We start from the raw sequence: 16713 nt of genomic DNA on the forward strand, positions 1-16713 counted from the left end.
ATGTAATGTGTTAAAAAAAAAAAGTATTTTGTTTTTCTTTGTTCTATGTTAATGTTCAACTCTGCACAAGCTACTATTAGACTGCTGTCTGTCCAAATGTTTAAGCACAAACAAGAGCTGGTTTTATGTGCTCTAGAATTGAAGTCCATGTAAAAAAGTGCAACGGTTGTTTTGGTTGGGTTCATGAACTTTTAATTGGGACAGATACACGTGGAATAAATAGGATGTACATTGCCGGACATTGGCACATTTCCATATGATACAAAAAACAGGAGCTGAAAGAGGTGGATCTGATAGATATATTGCCACATGTGAACGTTTGAACATTACATTTGCATTGCCAACAAGATGTCCGAATATGTTAATACCGTCAACGCATCAAAAAGATCCTCACTGATCCTGTGCAAGTAACATAATATATGTATTTCACACACTCACACACACACACACACCCGCACGTGCACGCATGTGTGCACAATCTTCTCTAATCTATTGAATCCGTCCTCTGTCCACCTGACCCTAGAAGAAGAAGGAAGCGTTGAGAAACCCAGAGTGTTTTGTAGGACCTGACATCAGAGACGTGAGCTGCTTTTATCTCTACACAGAGGCTGCTAAACACTCCTCATCTCTCCAGAGCCTTTTTGTTCTGTTCCGACTACTGGCCGCCTCACCTTTGTCTGCCAGTCAATCACTCCCCCTCTCTCTCTCTCTCTCTCTCTCTCTCTCTCTCTCTCTCTCTCTCTCTCTCTGGTAGGTGGAGATGAGCAGGGCTGGTGCAGTAATAGCCTATTACAGGTCTTATTCAGCGCCACTGGTACTCAGTCAACCCTGTCACTCCATCTCTCTGTCAGAACTCTTAAAATGCTCTGGTCTGCAGGTTGACACCTTTAATCCCCATTACACACACACATACGCACATGCACACACGCGCACACGCACGCACACACACACACACACACACACACACACACACACACACACACACACACACACACACACACACACACACACACACACACACAAACTTGAGGACATTCAACTTTTAGGATGGCAATTTAATAAATTTAATTTTTACCTCTTTTTATTTGCCATTTTTAACCCTAAACCTAAAACCTGACTGAGTTACACTTAACTATGTATAAAGCAGGCATAACTCCAACCCCAACCCTTAAACCTAACCTGTAAATGCCTAATCTGATCCCAAGCCTAAATCTTTTTTAACCATAAAGAACCATTTCTCTTGTGAGGACCAGGAAATGGTCCTCACTATTTCTCAAATTCTACTATAATTGTGGAGGGCCATTTGGCCCTCACAATTATAGTAATAAAAGTATGCACACACGCACTCACACACACACAAAACTGTACATATGCACAACCTAAAAACACCATGCTTGGAATACTAAGTATCACATTTTTTCACCTTTCCTCAAGAATGCTTTCAATGTTTTTTTGATCACTTGAGCAAGCTAAACCAAAAATAACCATTTACAGTATTTCCCTTGGGAATTCATCAAGCTTTATACGGTAGATGAAAATGGTTATTATTCTATGAATATTTTCTATAATCGATTAAATTGATTAGTTTGATTAACCGTTGCACCCTTAATTATGAATTAAGGAAATAAGCACCTATATGGTAGTAACTAACTCACTCTAGAGTGGCTGTCAGGGAACTGGAAGGTTCCTCGCTTGATTACTGGCTCCCCCTGGCATTGTGTCAAAGTTCGATCCCCTTGAGCAATGACATTAAACGCCTATCTGCTCCTGATGATTAGAATGGTACCTTGCATGTCTGCCTCTGCCGTCAGCATGTGCGTGTGCGTGTGCGTGCTGTGCGGTGCTGTGCGGTGCTGTGCTGTGCTGTGCTGTGCTGTGCTGTGCTGTGTGCTGTGTGCGTGTGCGTGCGTGTGTGTTAGAGAATGGGAGAAATACATTGTAAAAAGACCTCGAACCGAAGACTATTAGCACTACAATATGAATGCAGTCCATCATTCTCACGTTAATCTGCTTCACGAGTTACTCGATTATCCCCCAATGGAAAGATAAATGCTAAAGCAGCGTTATACAGATGGCCTTTGTTAGCTATTCCACTCTTTAACACCCAGTCCTTTCTTCTGCGGGTCTCGTCATCTGTCTTTCATCTACGGTTTATTTTTTTCTCAACCCATTCCTTTGTCTGTTTCTCAAATCTATGTATTTCTCAGTCTCTATCACTCTGTGAAGAGTTGTAAACAACCCAAGGGGCTGAACCACTAAAGCAAATGGTGCATTTATATATCGCCTTTATCCTAGGCGCTTTACAATGATTGTGTATTACATTCACACACGGAGGAAACCATGCAAGGCACCAACCTGCTCATCTGGAGCAATTAGGGGTTGAGTGTCTTGCTAAAGGACACTTTGACACTAACTCGGGTGGAGCCCGGGATCGAACTGGGAACCTTCCAGTTCCCAACCGGCCGCTACATATTGTACTGCATCATACGACAAATAGCTAAAATAGCCAATCTACAAGCTCTACAAGAGCTTGTAGATCTGCTGTTTTTTGTTTATTTTTTATGCGAAAAGAAAATGTAAACATTTGAACTATTTGCCTACAATAGGGATGCCAGAGAGCAGGGTTAAGGCGATTAAAATACGGAAGATAGGCTGGTGCGCTTCCTCTGGATGCTTTCATGAGCAGTGGGTGCTCAGCCATAGGAACGAAGTCTATTTAAAACAAGTTTCCACGCTAAGGTGGAAGTGGCGGCACTCCAAAATAAGGGAATGCAAGACAAAGGCTCAGACAGTTATTCATTCTTTATTGCAGCGTTTCGGCACCAGTCTTCCTCAGACCAAAAAGAAGTGCCTTTCCATACACTTTCACCTTTGTATGGTGATTAACATACATTTGTAAATAGTGATATGTTCAAACATAAAGTTTATGTTTGATCATATCAAAAAAATATATATAACTTTTTTGTGTTATCCTTTTAGCTCAATTGTCTGACTGTAACGCGTGCTGTTTACATTTCTGTCTAATAAAGTATTCATCAATCAATCCCCCCCCCCCCCGCCACATATTTAACCCTGACTCTGTTGGTTCATGCCTCTTTCTCTCTCTGCCCCCATACTCCCTTGGACTGTAAATAGAATTAATCAATGAATAATGAATTACCATTTACATACAGCTTGATATATTATTCATGAACATACTGGATAATCATTGACCTCTTCCTCTTGTTTCATATTGTACATCTCTATCAACTAATGTCTTGAGGGACGAGAGACAAATTAACAAACACATATTTTCGGTGATTTAGTAAATTGAGAAGGAAGCATAATATAGTATGTATTGGTAGCTTTGGGACTACAAAACAACTGACACCACCCCACACAAAACCATCCAGTGGTGGAAAAAGTATTTTTTTTTACTGAAGTAAAAGTATTAATACTGCGATGTAGAAATACTATGTTAGGGCGCGGTCCCACCAAAACATGGTTGGCTGCTGTTAAACGCAGGTTGTGCGCGCAGTCACCGTTTTTTTGCAGCCAGCGGATTCTAAAAAAACGCGGCGACGCACCTGTCACTCACTTTAAGTACCCTCACTGTAGCCCGCACCGCCCTCTGCCTTGAGCACCATGGTGCTTCCCGAGTCTTACATTGACAAAGCATTGGCAAATTCCGCCCCAGAGGTAAAATAAAAGTGCGGTGGGACCGCGTCCTTACAAGTAAAAGTTTCAAAATTCTAAATTTACTTGAGCAAAAGTACAAAAGTATTGGTATCAAAGTAAAAAAGTACTCATCATGCAGAATGTCCCAAGTTTTCAAATGTATAAAAATCTTTTGAAAACTAGTCACTAAAGTTTTCATATAATTGTAGTGGAGTAAAAGTACAATATTTGCCTCTGAGATGTAGTGGAGTAGAAGTAAAAGTTCTGATGGTTGAAAATACTCCAGTATATATTATATTCAGGCCCAAAAGAAACCCTTTAGTCCAAACCCTGTGCCCTTCACCTCAGCTTGAGCTAGGTGATGAGCTTTAACGCCTGCAGAGCTATACATTAGCTGCTGTACACTGAGCAACAGAGTAGCCTACAAAGGCATTTTAATGGATCCCATTAGCCTAATCTATTTGGCAATGAATATTCATGTCAGTTTTTGCGGATGCACTTTTTAACTTTTCAAACTATTCATGTATTCAGTTGCCAATTTGCAACAATAGGCTACCCGTACAATTCCATTCCCAGAGTGTAAAATGCATTTTGTCTTTTTTTCTTCTTTTCTTACTTTTTTTTGTTTTAATATACCTGCTTGACATTTCTGAATAGTAATTTCTCTGTTATTATTATAATGTCACCTGGAGAAGAAAAAGGACAGAGTCTGCTGAGAATGGACCAAAAATGTCAAGAGCATCTTATTCTTCCTCCAAGAGAAGAAATGTCATTTCCACTCATGCTCGCCCCAGAACTAGGTAATAGACACTGGGTGGTAACCCATTGTTTAGCCATTCATTATGTGGTAAAGGGCATTATAAGATCAATAGCCGCGCGCGCGCACCCACCCACCCACCCACCCACCCACCCACCCACCCACCACACACACACACACACACACACACACACACACACACACACACACACACACACACACACACACACACACACACACACACACACACACACACACACACACACACACACACACATTAAATTAAAACATTTGTTGATAATATAACTTTTAAAAAAATCCTGTGCCTGTGACTATTAGAAGTAGAATTGTATAGCCTTAAAATATACCATGGGGGCGAGACAAAGGGAGCCAGGACGATGAGAGTGAGATGGGAGAAACTGAAAAGGAGGAACACGGAGCACCTAGACAAATCACCCATCGAGGCAAGGGGGTAAAAGAGACAACGAGACTGGGCATCAGACTGGAAAAAAGGAAATAATGGTGAAACTTATCTGGGTCTGGGCTTCACTTGGATGGGCGACGTGGATTGTTCAAAGCCACAGTGCGTGGTGTGCAGTGAGGTCCTATCTAACAGCAGTCTGAATAGCCCTCTTATCTACGTCGCCACCAGTGGTGGAAAAAGTACTCATGTTTTGTACTTAAGTAAAAGTATCAATACTGCAATGTAGAAATACTCTGTTACAAGAAAAAGTCCGGAACACAAAATTTACTTGAGTAAAAGTACAAAAGTACTGGTATCAAAATGTACTTAAAGTACCAAAAGTAGAAAGTGCTCATTAAGCAGAATGTCCCATTTCACAAGTTTTCAAATGTATAAAATGTGTAAAAATCTTTTGAAAATAGGAGATTTACAAGCTCACATTGCGACGCATTGTGAGCTTGTAGATCGGCTATTTTCAAATGGCCGAAATACAAAAGTACAATATGCCTCTGAGATGTAGTGGAGTAGAAGTAAAAGTACCGAAAATTGGAAATACGCAAGTAAAGTAAAAATACCTAACCCTAACCCTCAAAATTGTATGTACAGTACTTGAGTAAATTGACTTTCCACCTCTGGTCGCCACCTAAACGCTAGGCATGGAAAATAAATGTTTTTTTTTCCCAGATCGGTTCAAAAACACTCAAACTGCAGCTTCATTAATGCAGTGGATCTACGAAGAACACACTATGGGCGAGCATAATGTTTACTTACTCATATAATTCTCCCCACTTTTTCAAATGTGAGAGCTCAGGCCTACAGCACATTTTCTTATGTGTTCTTATTATTTGATTAAACCTGATGAAGCTATACATAGACTATGTTGCCTTTGTTTAAAACGTTGGACATTAGGGAGTGCGTCATTTGGGTTGTGAAGTAGAAGGGGATGCCTTGGATCATGACGCAGCTCCCCATATTACTACATTTTTGTCCATTTAGCATTTTTAGCCAGACATTTTCTGCTACTCCTACGATTTTGTCCAAAACCCACAAAAATAACTACACATTATCTATGGAGTCGTGATGAACACGTATCATTCTAAACAATGTCAAGCTAAAATCAATGTATTAATGGGGGTGCCACAAATGCTACAAATGTCACTTGTTGCAGAAACATTTTTTTTGAGTCATGTGACAATGACCATAAAACATGGTTGTGATATTCCATAATGTTTGCCTGTAATTAGCCATGTAATGAACGCAACCTCCAGTCAACCGCAAATTGGAATGGCATGTTAAGGGGCCTCTATAGAGTGCACCTCCAAAAGCACTTTCACTTCTGCCACCACAAACGCAAAAAGTTGCACGGTACTGTATGTCATAGAAATGCTATTTCTACCCTCAGCTTCCTTGCATCCATTCTTGATAGCTGTAATCCACAATTTACACGGCCATGGCTTGGCAACCCAGCCCTGCAGATTGTGCTCCATGGAACTCCATTCACCCTATTCTCATTACTTAAAAAAACACCCAATCTACTAACACAGTCATGTACAGTATGAGTGAGGAACACGCCTGGGCATGCCCGTGAGTTTCAAGGAGCTCAGTTCACACCCACGCTCAAGCCCGGGAATTTGCATCACTCGTGCATGAGTAGATTCAGGCCGGAAGTAATTTAAAAAGTACATTTTTCAGCTTAAAGCTATGTATACTGTGCTTATAGTAACTTCAGTCATCCTATTACATCTCATGTAGCCAACACCAGGATTTAGAACACAGAAAGGTTGGTTTGATACTTTAAGGAAAACAGCAGAACTCAACTCTGCTCTCTTCAAACACCTCGTCATTTCTTGAACTTTTCCCTCGTCTCCTCATCATCACACAAGGGTTAACCACTTTCAACCTAGCGTACCTATTTTGAGCATGTTATTGTAGGGGAACATTTTAACAAAAACATTTAATTGAAAATAGCAGATCTACAAGCTCACATGTCACATCATGACACGTTGTGAACTTGCTGGCTATTTTTGGAAAATAAATAAGGGTTTCTATTTTAATTTACTTTTATACTGTTATTTTTGAAAGTGGGACTTAGGTAGTAAATAACCAGAACATTGTACCACTCATCAATCAGGCTCACAGAGCCCCAATAAAATCACCACTAACAGTTGTCACATGGTAGCAGTATGTAAAGCTCTTCCTGAGCAAACCTTCCCCCGGATAAAAGTTTAAAACAATGTTTACTAACGTGACCAAACTGCCCTAAGGCACAAGGAAAAGTATTGTAATACTAAAGATATCAGTGTGTTATTGGTGTTATTACCACCACCTCAAATGGTGATTCTTTGATAAGAATGTTGCCAAACACTAAATTGTTTCAACCCCTCCAGTGATCCATGGGAGATATATTAATTAAATACACAAAACTATATTAAAAATATATATATTGCTCCACAGAATTCTGTAATTCATTGTTACATTTCAACTGTAAAACACAACTGTGATGACTTGCACAAAATGTATTGTATACATATTTTCACTGAAATAGGGAAGCTAGCATTCAGGTCACATGATGAATCTTGTGGTTAAAACCCCAGTACATGTAGGGACATGTAGAGTATGTTACAGTAGGTTGTGATTGGTGCACGGATGGTTCTATTGTTCCAAGCAGCAGTGCTTCCACCTCAGGCGCTCTAGTATAAGAATGGTTTGGAGTTGTAACCATTCAACCACCAGAACTGACTTTGGACTCCAGACATAAGCTGAAGATGAACTCTCTCAACCCCAGCAGGGACAATTCTGCTGAACAGGAGGAACCCAAAGACCATCGATATTTCAGTAAGTTGCTCTCCCACTTTCTCTTTCCTGATCTATTCTCCTCATATTTTAGCATGGTACTTTTCAAACTGACGTCTCAATGTTCCTTTTATTCTCTGTTCTACACTTATTTTGGTTTTAACGGTGGTCTAGTGAAATGAAAAATATGTTTTTCACAATTTTAGAGCATATCCGTGGTCATCATATGGGCATACTGTACTTTTTTCATAACAACTTCCCGTGGGTGCCAGCATTCTCCCCATTGACTGCGCTTTGCTGTTTAAAGCTCTAGATTCCACGACGAGCAAATCCACGTAAAAAAAAACATCCATTCATGTAGCACGATGACCCTGGCTATATCCTGGAACGATAACATTTCACTCGCGAGTTACAACGGGGACGGATTCTACCTTTACAATAAACAATCTTCCTTTCTCTTTGTTTTCAATCCAGTGTTGCATCATCAGTCTGGCGTCCCTGTTCTACCAGCAGCCAATGAACAAAGAAGGTTGGCTAAACCAAAACACCACTGCTGTGACCAGTGTGGAAAACGCTTCACTAAAATGTCCAAACTTATAACACACCAGAGAGTTCACAGTGGAGAGAAACCCTACGAATGTGACGTGTGTGGAAAACACTTCACTCAGATATCCAGCCTTAACAGACACCAGATAATTCATACCGGAGTAAGATCATACCACTGTGACCAGTGTGGGAACACCTTTAAGAGAAAAGCTCACTTAAATCAACACCAGAGAGTTCACACCGGAGAGAAACCCTATGAATGTGATCAGTGTGAGAAAAGCTATAAATATCATAATGATTTAAAGGAACATAAGTACAGTCACTCTGGAGAGAAGCCCTTCTGTTGTGAACAGTGTGGGAGGAGTTTTGCATCAAAAGGAGCTCTCAAGGGTCATCAGCGCATCCATAATAAACGTCACCACTGTCAGCAATGTGGACGCAATTTCACCAAAGCTAGTAATCTGCATGTTCATCAGAAACTCCACAGCGGACATAAACCATTCCTTTGTGATCAATGTGGGAAAAGCTTCACTTCATCAACTGGCTTAAAAAGACACCAGTTGAGTCACACAGGAGAAACCCTTTCACTGTGACCTGTGTGGAAAGACTTTTGCTCAGTCATACAGTTTACAAGGAGGGAAACCCTGTGTGTGTGTCTGGTCAGTGTGGACAATGTCATGAGCACACACATAGAAAGAGAAACCTTATCATACACTGCCAGACTCATTTCACCTACTAGTCCAATGGTTGTCAACCTTTTCAGGCCGTGACCTCCCAAAATAATCATACCCACCCAGACAAGAACTTGGAAGTGTAGGAGTTGAGGGATTACATTTAGTTTGACTCGGTTCCACAGATACATATTGTGAAAATAGCTGATTTACGCTATCTATGCTAACAACGCCTCGCGTTGCGTTGCGAGGCGTTGTGAGCATGTAGATTTGCTATTATAATTGTTTTGCCATTCTTATATTATTTGACAATTTGGCCAATGATTGACCAGTTTTTATAGTATAGTTTGTTGATTACTTTTGATGCAGTAATGGTCTTTTTTCGTGAAGTATTAAAAAGGTATTAAAAGTCCTTAAATTGTCACTTCACTGTCACCTGGGGACCCCCCAAGAGAACCACTGTACTAGTCGACTACTATAACCACTAGTCAACATCATGCATTATTTTATATATATATATATATATATATATATATATATATATATATATACCATCACTGATGGTCATTTATTTACACACACACATATATGTGTGTGTGTGTGTGTGTGTGTGTGTGTGTGTGTGTGTGTGTGTGTGTGTGTGTGTGTGTGTGTGTGTGTGTGTGTGTGTGTGTGTGTGTGTGTGTGTGTGTGTGTGTGTGTGTTTATGTGTTTTTTATAAAACAATACAGCAGATATAAAGATGTTGAGTAATGACATTACTCAATTATTATTCACTCAATTATTATTTGCATTACAGAAAGAATAGTCGAATCAGTGATCTATGTCTATTTGAACTATGGAGATATAATGTATGGGTGAACCACTATTACCACCTTGAAACAAATAGATGCCGTCTCCACCCATTGCACAGTAACACACACCATTGTCTCATATAGAGGTTGGTTGGCCATCTCTATCATTAAAACATGACCATCACTGATGGTCATTTATTTATTTACAAAATGATCTGCCCTATATTTAATCCTTCTCTTAATACAGAACATTAAATGTCTTGGTAGCTTGCAAAATAGGATATGCTCCATGTTCCACTTGTTAGAACTGAAATTGGAATAAGTGCCTTCAGTTTATGTGCCGTGAAGGGTCTGTTACTCACTGCTACAGCAGTTTGAAAGCCTGATCTCTGAGCTTGTAAAATTTGATAGCAGTTTTTAACCTCTGACATTAGTGATTAAGAAATGTTTTATTAAATTGTTCATATTGTTTAACAAAATGTATCAAGATTGCTACTTATGTATTACCTTATTATATTTATTATCATACAATATTATGTTTTTACTGTTTATCTGATATCAGGATATCCAAAATGTATTAATGGATTTGCATGACATGTTGGTGGAAAGGTTTGTCATGGAGAAAGGAACCGCTGAGCTTATACACTCCTCCATTTACTGCGTTAGGATGTATATCTGTATATAGGATCTATATGGTGTGTCTTGTCAGTGGTGGAAAGAATATTCAAATGTTTTACTTAAGTAAAAGTATCGATTGTAGAACTGTGCTTTGTTGTCAATGTCAGCGCCTTTGGTTGGGGAGTACGCTACGATGACTGAGAGAACACGGTTTCCCTGAAATGATGCTGTAATTCATTGGTTCTCAAAGTGGGGTCCAGGGACCCCCAGGGGTCCTTGGGGCTTCCAGGGGTCCTCAGCAAAATGTGTTAATATAGCATAACAATCATTTAAACCACTTTAATCTTTTATACTTTGGCTATTCAAAAATAGAAGATATATAAGCTCATAGCGCAGAACAGAGTGCTTCGCTATGAGCTTGTAGATCTGCTATTTTTGAAAAATCGTGAAAATGTGTGCAAACCTTTGAATATATATATTTTTAAAGCGAACATTTGTAACTCAAATCTTTGCTTCTGGGTGGGGTCCCTGGAACAAAATATTTCGAGGTGGGGGTCCATGACAAAATACATATCATTTTGGGGGTCCTTGACATGAAAAGGTTTGAAAACCACTGCTGTAATGATTTGCTCTGATATTCATTCAATGCCAATCAGCTGCGATAATAAGCCGATATAAGCCCTTAATACCCTTAATGTACTATACAGTATTTATATAGTTGGGATCACTCAATGAATTTGAACGTAACATTGGATAGTACAGTACATGTGTGTCCCCTTAGTGCCATATTTCTAATTGCCAGACACAGCACAATAGCAGTCAGGCTTGTCAAAATCTCTCTCCATCGTATGCTCTCAGCCTCCATAAGTGCCATCTAATGCTTATCAATTATTTCCCCTTCTTTGATCCTCTTTTATTATTGCTAGTTCTGGCCATTCACACAGTTTGGGTGTTCTGGACTGCTGTGAAGTCAACAAAGAACTTAGAGCACACTTTCCAGTCTGTCAGACTTGAGTTTGATAAATACACTATTTTTCTTCTTGGAAAATAATTTGCAGAAGAAGAGACTGCTGTTTCTTTCAGAATACACCAATCAAAATGTTCCCCCCACCACTTACACCAAGAGCTTCCTGAAATACTGGTGGTGGTAATTTCTTCAATCACTCTCATTCCTCAGGAAAGAAAAGTTAATTGTTGTTGGATTAGATTTAGTATATCATTCTACAATTGCCTATGATCTGCAATGATTCTATTCATTCTCTCATTGGGCTAACTTATAGCCGGTGAAATTACAGTGAAATTAACCACTTTCAAACTGCAGTCCATATTTTGGGCATGTCAATATAGGCGAAAATCGAAAATGTTCAAAAATGTTCAAGGATCTACAAGCTCACAACATTCCTTATTTTGCTGAGAGGACCCTCATGGAATACTCTCAAAGACCCCTGGGTGTCCCTGGACGACACTTTGAGAACCACTGCTAAGTGGCTCATCCTTAGCAGAAGGGTTGGGTAGGGATGCTGCTGCAATGTTTTTCTAAAGGCTTTAGTTTGCACATGTTAGGCAGATCATTTATAGTGGTGAAACACCACAAACACACACACACACACACACACACACACACACACACACACACACACACACACACACACACACACACACACACACACACACACACACACACACACACACACACACACACACACACACAAACATAAAGTATTAATAAAATATTAACCTACAATATGCTAACTTAAAACATATTAAATTATTTATGTTGCAGGGATGCAAACATAAACCCATGTACATAAGCCATGTCCCCAGCCCCAGTCTCCCTTCATAATATATTCTTCTTAATGATATTTTAATGTAACATATATGTGAAACTATATTCACAGTATTATGATTGAATTGTGATTTATTTCATAACATTACGTAGCGTGACTGAAGTTTTGTACTAATTGCATTAGTAACTTTTCTGTTACTGTTCATAATAACGGTCTTGCACTGATTATCATTGTAGCATGTGGGAATTTAATCTGGGACATCAATTTGGGAGATCTGTTATTGATGTAATATGTCAACTTTGAGTGAAGAGTTAAAAAAAGAAGACAAAAACAAACGGTTTGAGCCGTGATGCTGGTGGGAATAAAAGGAAGTTTCACAACAACAGTATTACACCCCTCAGGTGTGGAAATAAGATATAATTAAGAACAAAATATTTGTTCTGCAACTAGGTTAAATACAGCATTTTCTACATGGTCCCTTGTTCTGCATCTTCACCAAGGGTGCCAATATTGTGGAAGTGACTGGACAGGGTGTTGTGGGTTTGTGGCTGTTGACATAAAGTCATTGCTTATTATCTGGCCTGGTGTGTGGTTAGAATGAAAGACAGATTATTCACCATGCACAACAACAAAGTAAACAGATTGGTTTCCACATCGACCAGATACAATATTTGATTTGTGGCTTTCCTTGTTGAAACTGTGTTGCTCCACACTACAGGCTTTGATTACATAGTTATTTATTTAGTTGAGGTAATTTCCTTTCAGGCTCACATGGGCTACTGTTTCGCAGAAATGACAGTTTGTGATTGCCAATTATTTTTCTTATTCTGAGACATAGGCCTATATTTGAGCTCGGTAAGTATGAGCCCTTGAATTGTATTTTAACCCATTCAATCCAGGGTCGCATCTGTCATTTTAGATTTCTTTGGCTATTCAAAAAATAGCAGATCTACAAGCTCATAGCACGGCACCGAGTGCCGCGCTATGAGCTTGTAGATATGCTATTTTTGACTCAAAATTCATAACTCAAATCTTTGCTTCTGGGGGTCACTGGAACAATATATTTTTAAGAAGTTTGCTTAAAAAAATAAAAAATATTATATATTATTATATATATACTGTACACACATTTTCATGAATGAGCTTGTAGATCTGCTATTTCTTTTGAATAGCCCAAAGAAATCTAAAAATGACACAGATTCTTTCCCGGTCTAAATGGGTTAAGAATAAGACCAAATCACAGCATGTCAAGCGGACTTCACACCAGGTACAGTGTGTTGTTGTTGTTTGTATGAAAAACAACATTGAGCAAGTAACCAGTAACCTTGAGTCTGTCACTGTTTGTTTGTAACCAATGTTACTACCCACTGAGTTTCTGCGGGGAACCAGACCAGTCCAGCCAATGCACGCGGCTCAACGCCATCCTATCAAGCCAAGCAGGCCGCCTCAGTAGTGGGTATGAATTAGAAACCAGTGAAGAATAAAATGAGCTTCCATTATCAGAGAGCCCTATCCTGTGCAATAGTTTCCCACGAATAAATTCCGAGGAACATGACAAAAGTTCGAGAAACTACTTAAATGCACTCCTTTGGCGAGCTACCTCCGGGAGCCAACCATTATTTGCACCGACAGAATAGGGCAGACTCTTAGTGTGCACTTTAGATGAGGTTCATTTTTATCTCAAAAAGTTAAATATTGAAAAGCTACTTTTTGTACTCTTACAAAAAAGAGGAAGAAAAAAAATAACATTCCTGGTTCATAGAGAAGCCCCACCGAAATCTTCTGCAAGGAAACAATGTTTGAATGCTGATGTGGTGGCAGTTTTCACATCGAGACATTTCTACTCCCCTGCGGAAGAAGAAAAGATCAATAGTCTTGGATCTTACACACATATATCTTACTGTCCATTGACAGATGGTGAGGTGGTGTACTTTGGGAGACGGCAATTCTCACCGTGCATCCCAGGTAGAAAGGCACGAGGATTTTGACGTAAACCATAAGAAGCTCTTGTAGCAAAGAAGCTCATATATCTTCCGAGGCAGCCAACGCTCTTGTTATCACCGACCGATGTGACAATTGGTTCAAGGGGGAAAGTGAGCCAAAAACAACAGTGTCATATTTTATCCGTGCACCGTGTGTCCTTGAGCAAGATGCTAGAGTCAACAACCTATCTATCCTTTCATTCGCTTACTGCATGTCGTCAATGTGGGGCAGAAACCTTGTATCTCCATATTTCAAATGTTCTTCTCAAAATTGAATGCACAAAAATGTACAACAGTGTCAAGCCAATAGCAAAAACACGCCGCATCGCGTTGCATTGAGCTTGTAGATCGGATATTTCCCCTCTTTATGGGTTTTAGGAATATTTAACCAAAGTAGTACAAATAATATTTACATTGGCTCCATTGGAACACAGGTTCTTTTTTACATTTCCTTAAAAGTAATGTTTTGGGACATACAAGGTTTCCACCCGACAGCAACGATATAAATTATATACATCTGTATTCAAATATAGTCAGATGCATCAACCTCAACACAAACAACCCGGACCAATGCAAAATAGCCCATTGACCCCACAGCTTAGCCTTTGCTGGATAAGCAGCACTTTTTCGGCAGAATGGATCCAATTTTTGTCTCTTCTTGCGAAAGACTCTTGTTCAGAGTCATTATCTAGTCACTGTTTATGTGGGTGGTTGGTATGCCTCTCTCTCTGCTCACCTCTACACATCCCTGGCTGTGACGATGTTATCTCCTGACAGCTGTGCGAGCCTGGCTGGAACAGGTGTGTTTCCATAGTCGTTAACCATACGGCAGTTCAGAGGGCAACACATGCCTCTACTGACTGACAGGCGGCGGCAAGAAAGTGTGAGTAGAGAAGCATTATTATGATTAGTGTTTTTATGTAAAAGAATATCTAAACACATTGCATTCAAAAATGCAATCTGTCAGTCTACATGAGGGCTGAACAGGTCAATGGATGTTTGACCTGACATTTGTTGTGTTTTATTCTCTCTCTCGGAATTGGAACAACAGATATTCAGGAGGCGGAGATACACACCTTTGCCCCGCCCCACACACCAATCTACCTGGCACTATTTATACCATGCCCATACCACCCAGAAGCCTCTATGCTTTTCGTATCCCTCCACCACCTCCTTCACCTCCACTGTCGCGTCACCTACTACTCTCTTTCTCTCTTCCTCTCTTTTCTCTCTCCTTCTCCTTTCACAGGTTTCTGCAGGGGGGTAACAGTCCACGAGTGCCGTGCCGACGACGCAAACGACTTCCTCCCCACAGACTCCAGGGTCAGCGACCCTCCTCAGAACCCACGCCTCCCTCCCTCCAATCCATTATTTTCGATAAAAAACCTTAAACTTCCATGACGGTGTGTTTCTTTGCTTAGTGAATTGTCTCTCTCAAATGAGTAGGCGTTAAGAGAATACATATATCCTTATTTTAATGTCAGACAAAATGTAAGCTATACACAGTGTAATCCTGAGTGTCAATGCAAAATATACTGTACAGTAACAGTCAGTTTTTTTTACCAGACTTGCTACTGTTTCGACTCATAAATAAATCACACTAACAAAAAAAAAGAAATAAAACTAGAGAAAGTGCTCCTCGGAGCACAAGTCTCCGCCAGGTGAGGAAGTGTAATGTGTGTGTGTGTGTGGTTTTGCGAAAATCGGCCTCCTGGTGGCGCTATAATAGGGCAATGTTGAAAGGGTGGCATTTGTGCCCTCAACGTAGTGCAAATGTGCGTGCAAAGTTTCACCGCAAGTATAAAATATAGTTTTGCCAAAATCGGCCTGCTGGTGGCACTATAATATGGCAATGTTGAAAGGGTGGCATTCGTGCCCTCAACGTAGTGCAAATGTGCGTGCAAAGTTTCACCGCAATCGGATGCTGTTTTGATGATTTGCAACATTTTGTTCAAAACGGGCCACTCCTGCAAACTTTAGATGTCAATGAGAATGGACTATGAAAAATCTAACTGATCCGTCTTGAGCACATGACTATAGAGATCATGTCTACCGATTTGCATGAAATGTGGATAAAATCTGAAGGAGTAATATCCAAAAATGTGTTTGATATAAGTTGGCCTCCTGGTGGCGCTATAAAAGGCAAATGTGAAAAATGCAGGGCAAAGGTTTTTCCTTGGCCTCTAGGGAGTGCACATACAAAGTTTTACACAGATCGGTGCAGTTATAGGTGAAAACACAAAGCAGCCTGTTGTAGCGCCACCATGAGGCTGATTTGAAAATTCTCAAGTGGCAGTTCTTCCTCGGCCTAGTGAGAATGTGCGTGCAAAATTTCACGGAAATTGCATGCTGTGTTCATGATTTGAGGCATTTTGTTCAAAACGGAGCAGTCCTGCAAACTTTGGAAGCCATTTTTAGCCAATCCAGATGGAATATGAGAAATCTGAAAAAGTCGTTTGGTTTAATGACTATAGAGATACTGTGTACCGATTTGTGTGACTAGTACTGTCATAAAATGTGTTTTGGCAAAAGCGGCCTCCTGGTGGCGCTATAACAAGCCCATGTGAACATTTTGGGGCAGAGGGTCTGAATTGGCATCCAGGGAGTGTGTGTGCACAGTTTGGCTGCAATCAAGCCAACGGTGG

At 40.1% G+C, this 16713-nt stretch overlaps 1 protein-coding gene across 1 annotated transcript in view; it reads left to right on the forward strand.

Moving 5' to 3' along the window:
- Positions 1–16713, forward strand: part of LOC311037904 (galactose-specific lectin nattectin-like) — a gene marked incomplete at its 5' end in the record, with an annotated part of 82902 nt that overhangs the window by 13341 nt on the left and 52848 nt on the right. The window contains one exon of the mRNA XM_084047200.1: positions 15318–15391. Coding sequence (XP_083903326.1) covers positions 15318–15391 — 74 coding nt within the window. The remainder of the gene's footprint in view (positions 1–15317; positions 15392–16713) is intronic.

The sequence above is a fragment of the Gymnoscopelus microlampas genome (genome assembly GCF_963454915.1).
Source record: "Gymnoscopelus microlampas genome assembly, chromosome: 21".
NCBI classification, from domain to species: domain Eukaryota; kingdom Metazoa; phylum Chordata; class Actinopteri; order Myctophiformes; family Myctophidae; genus Gymnoscopelus; species Gymnoscopelus microlampas.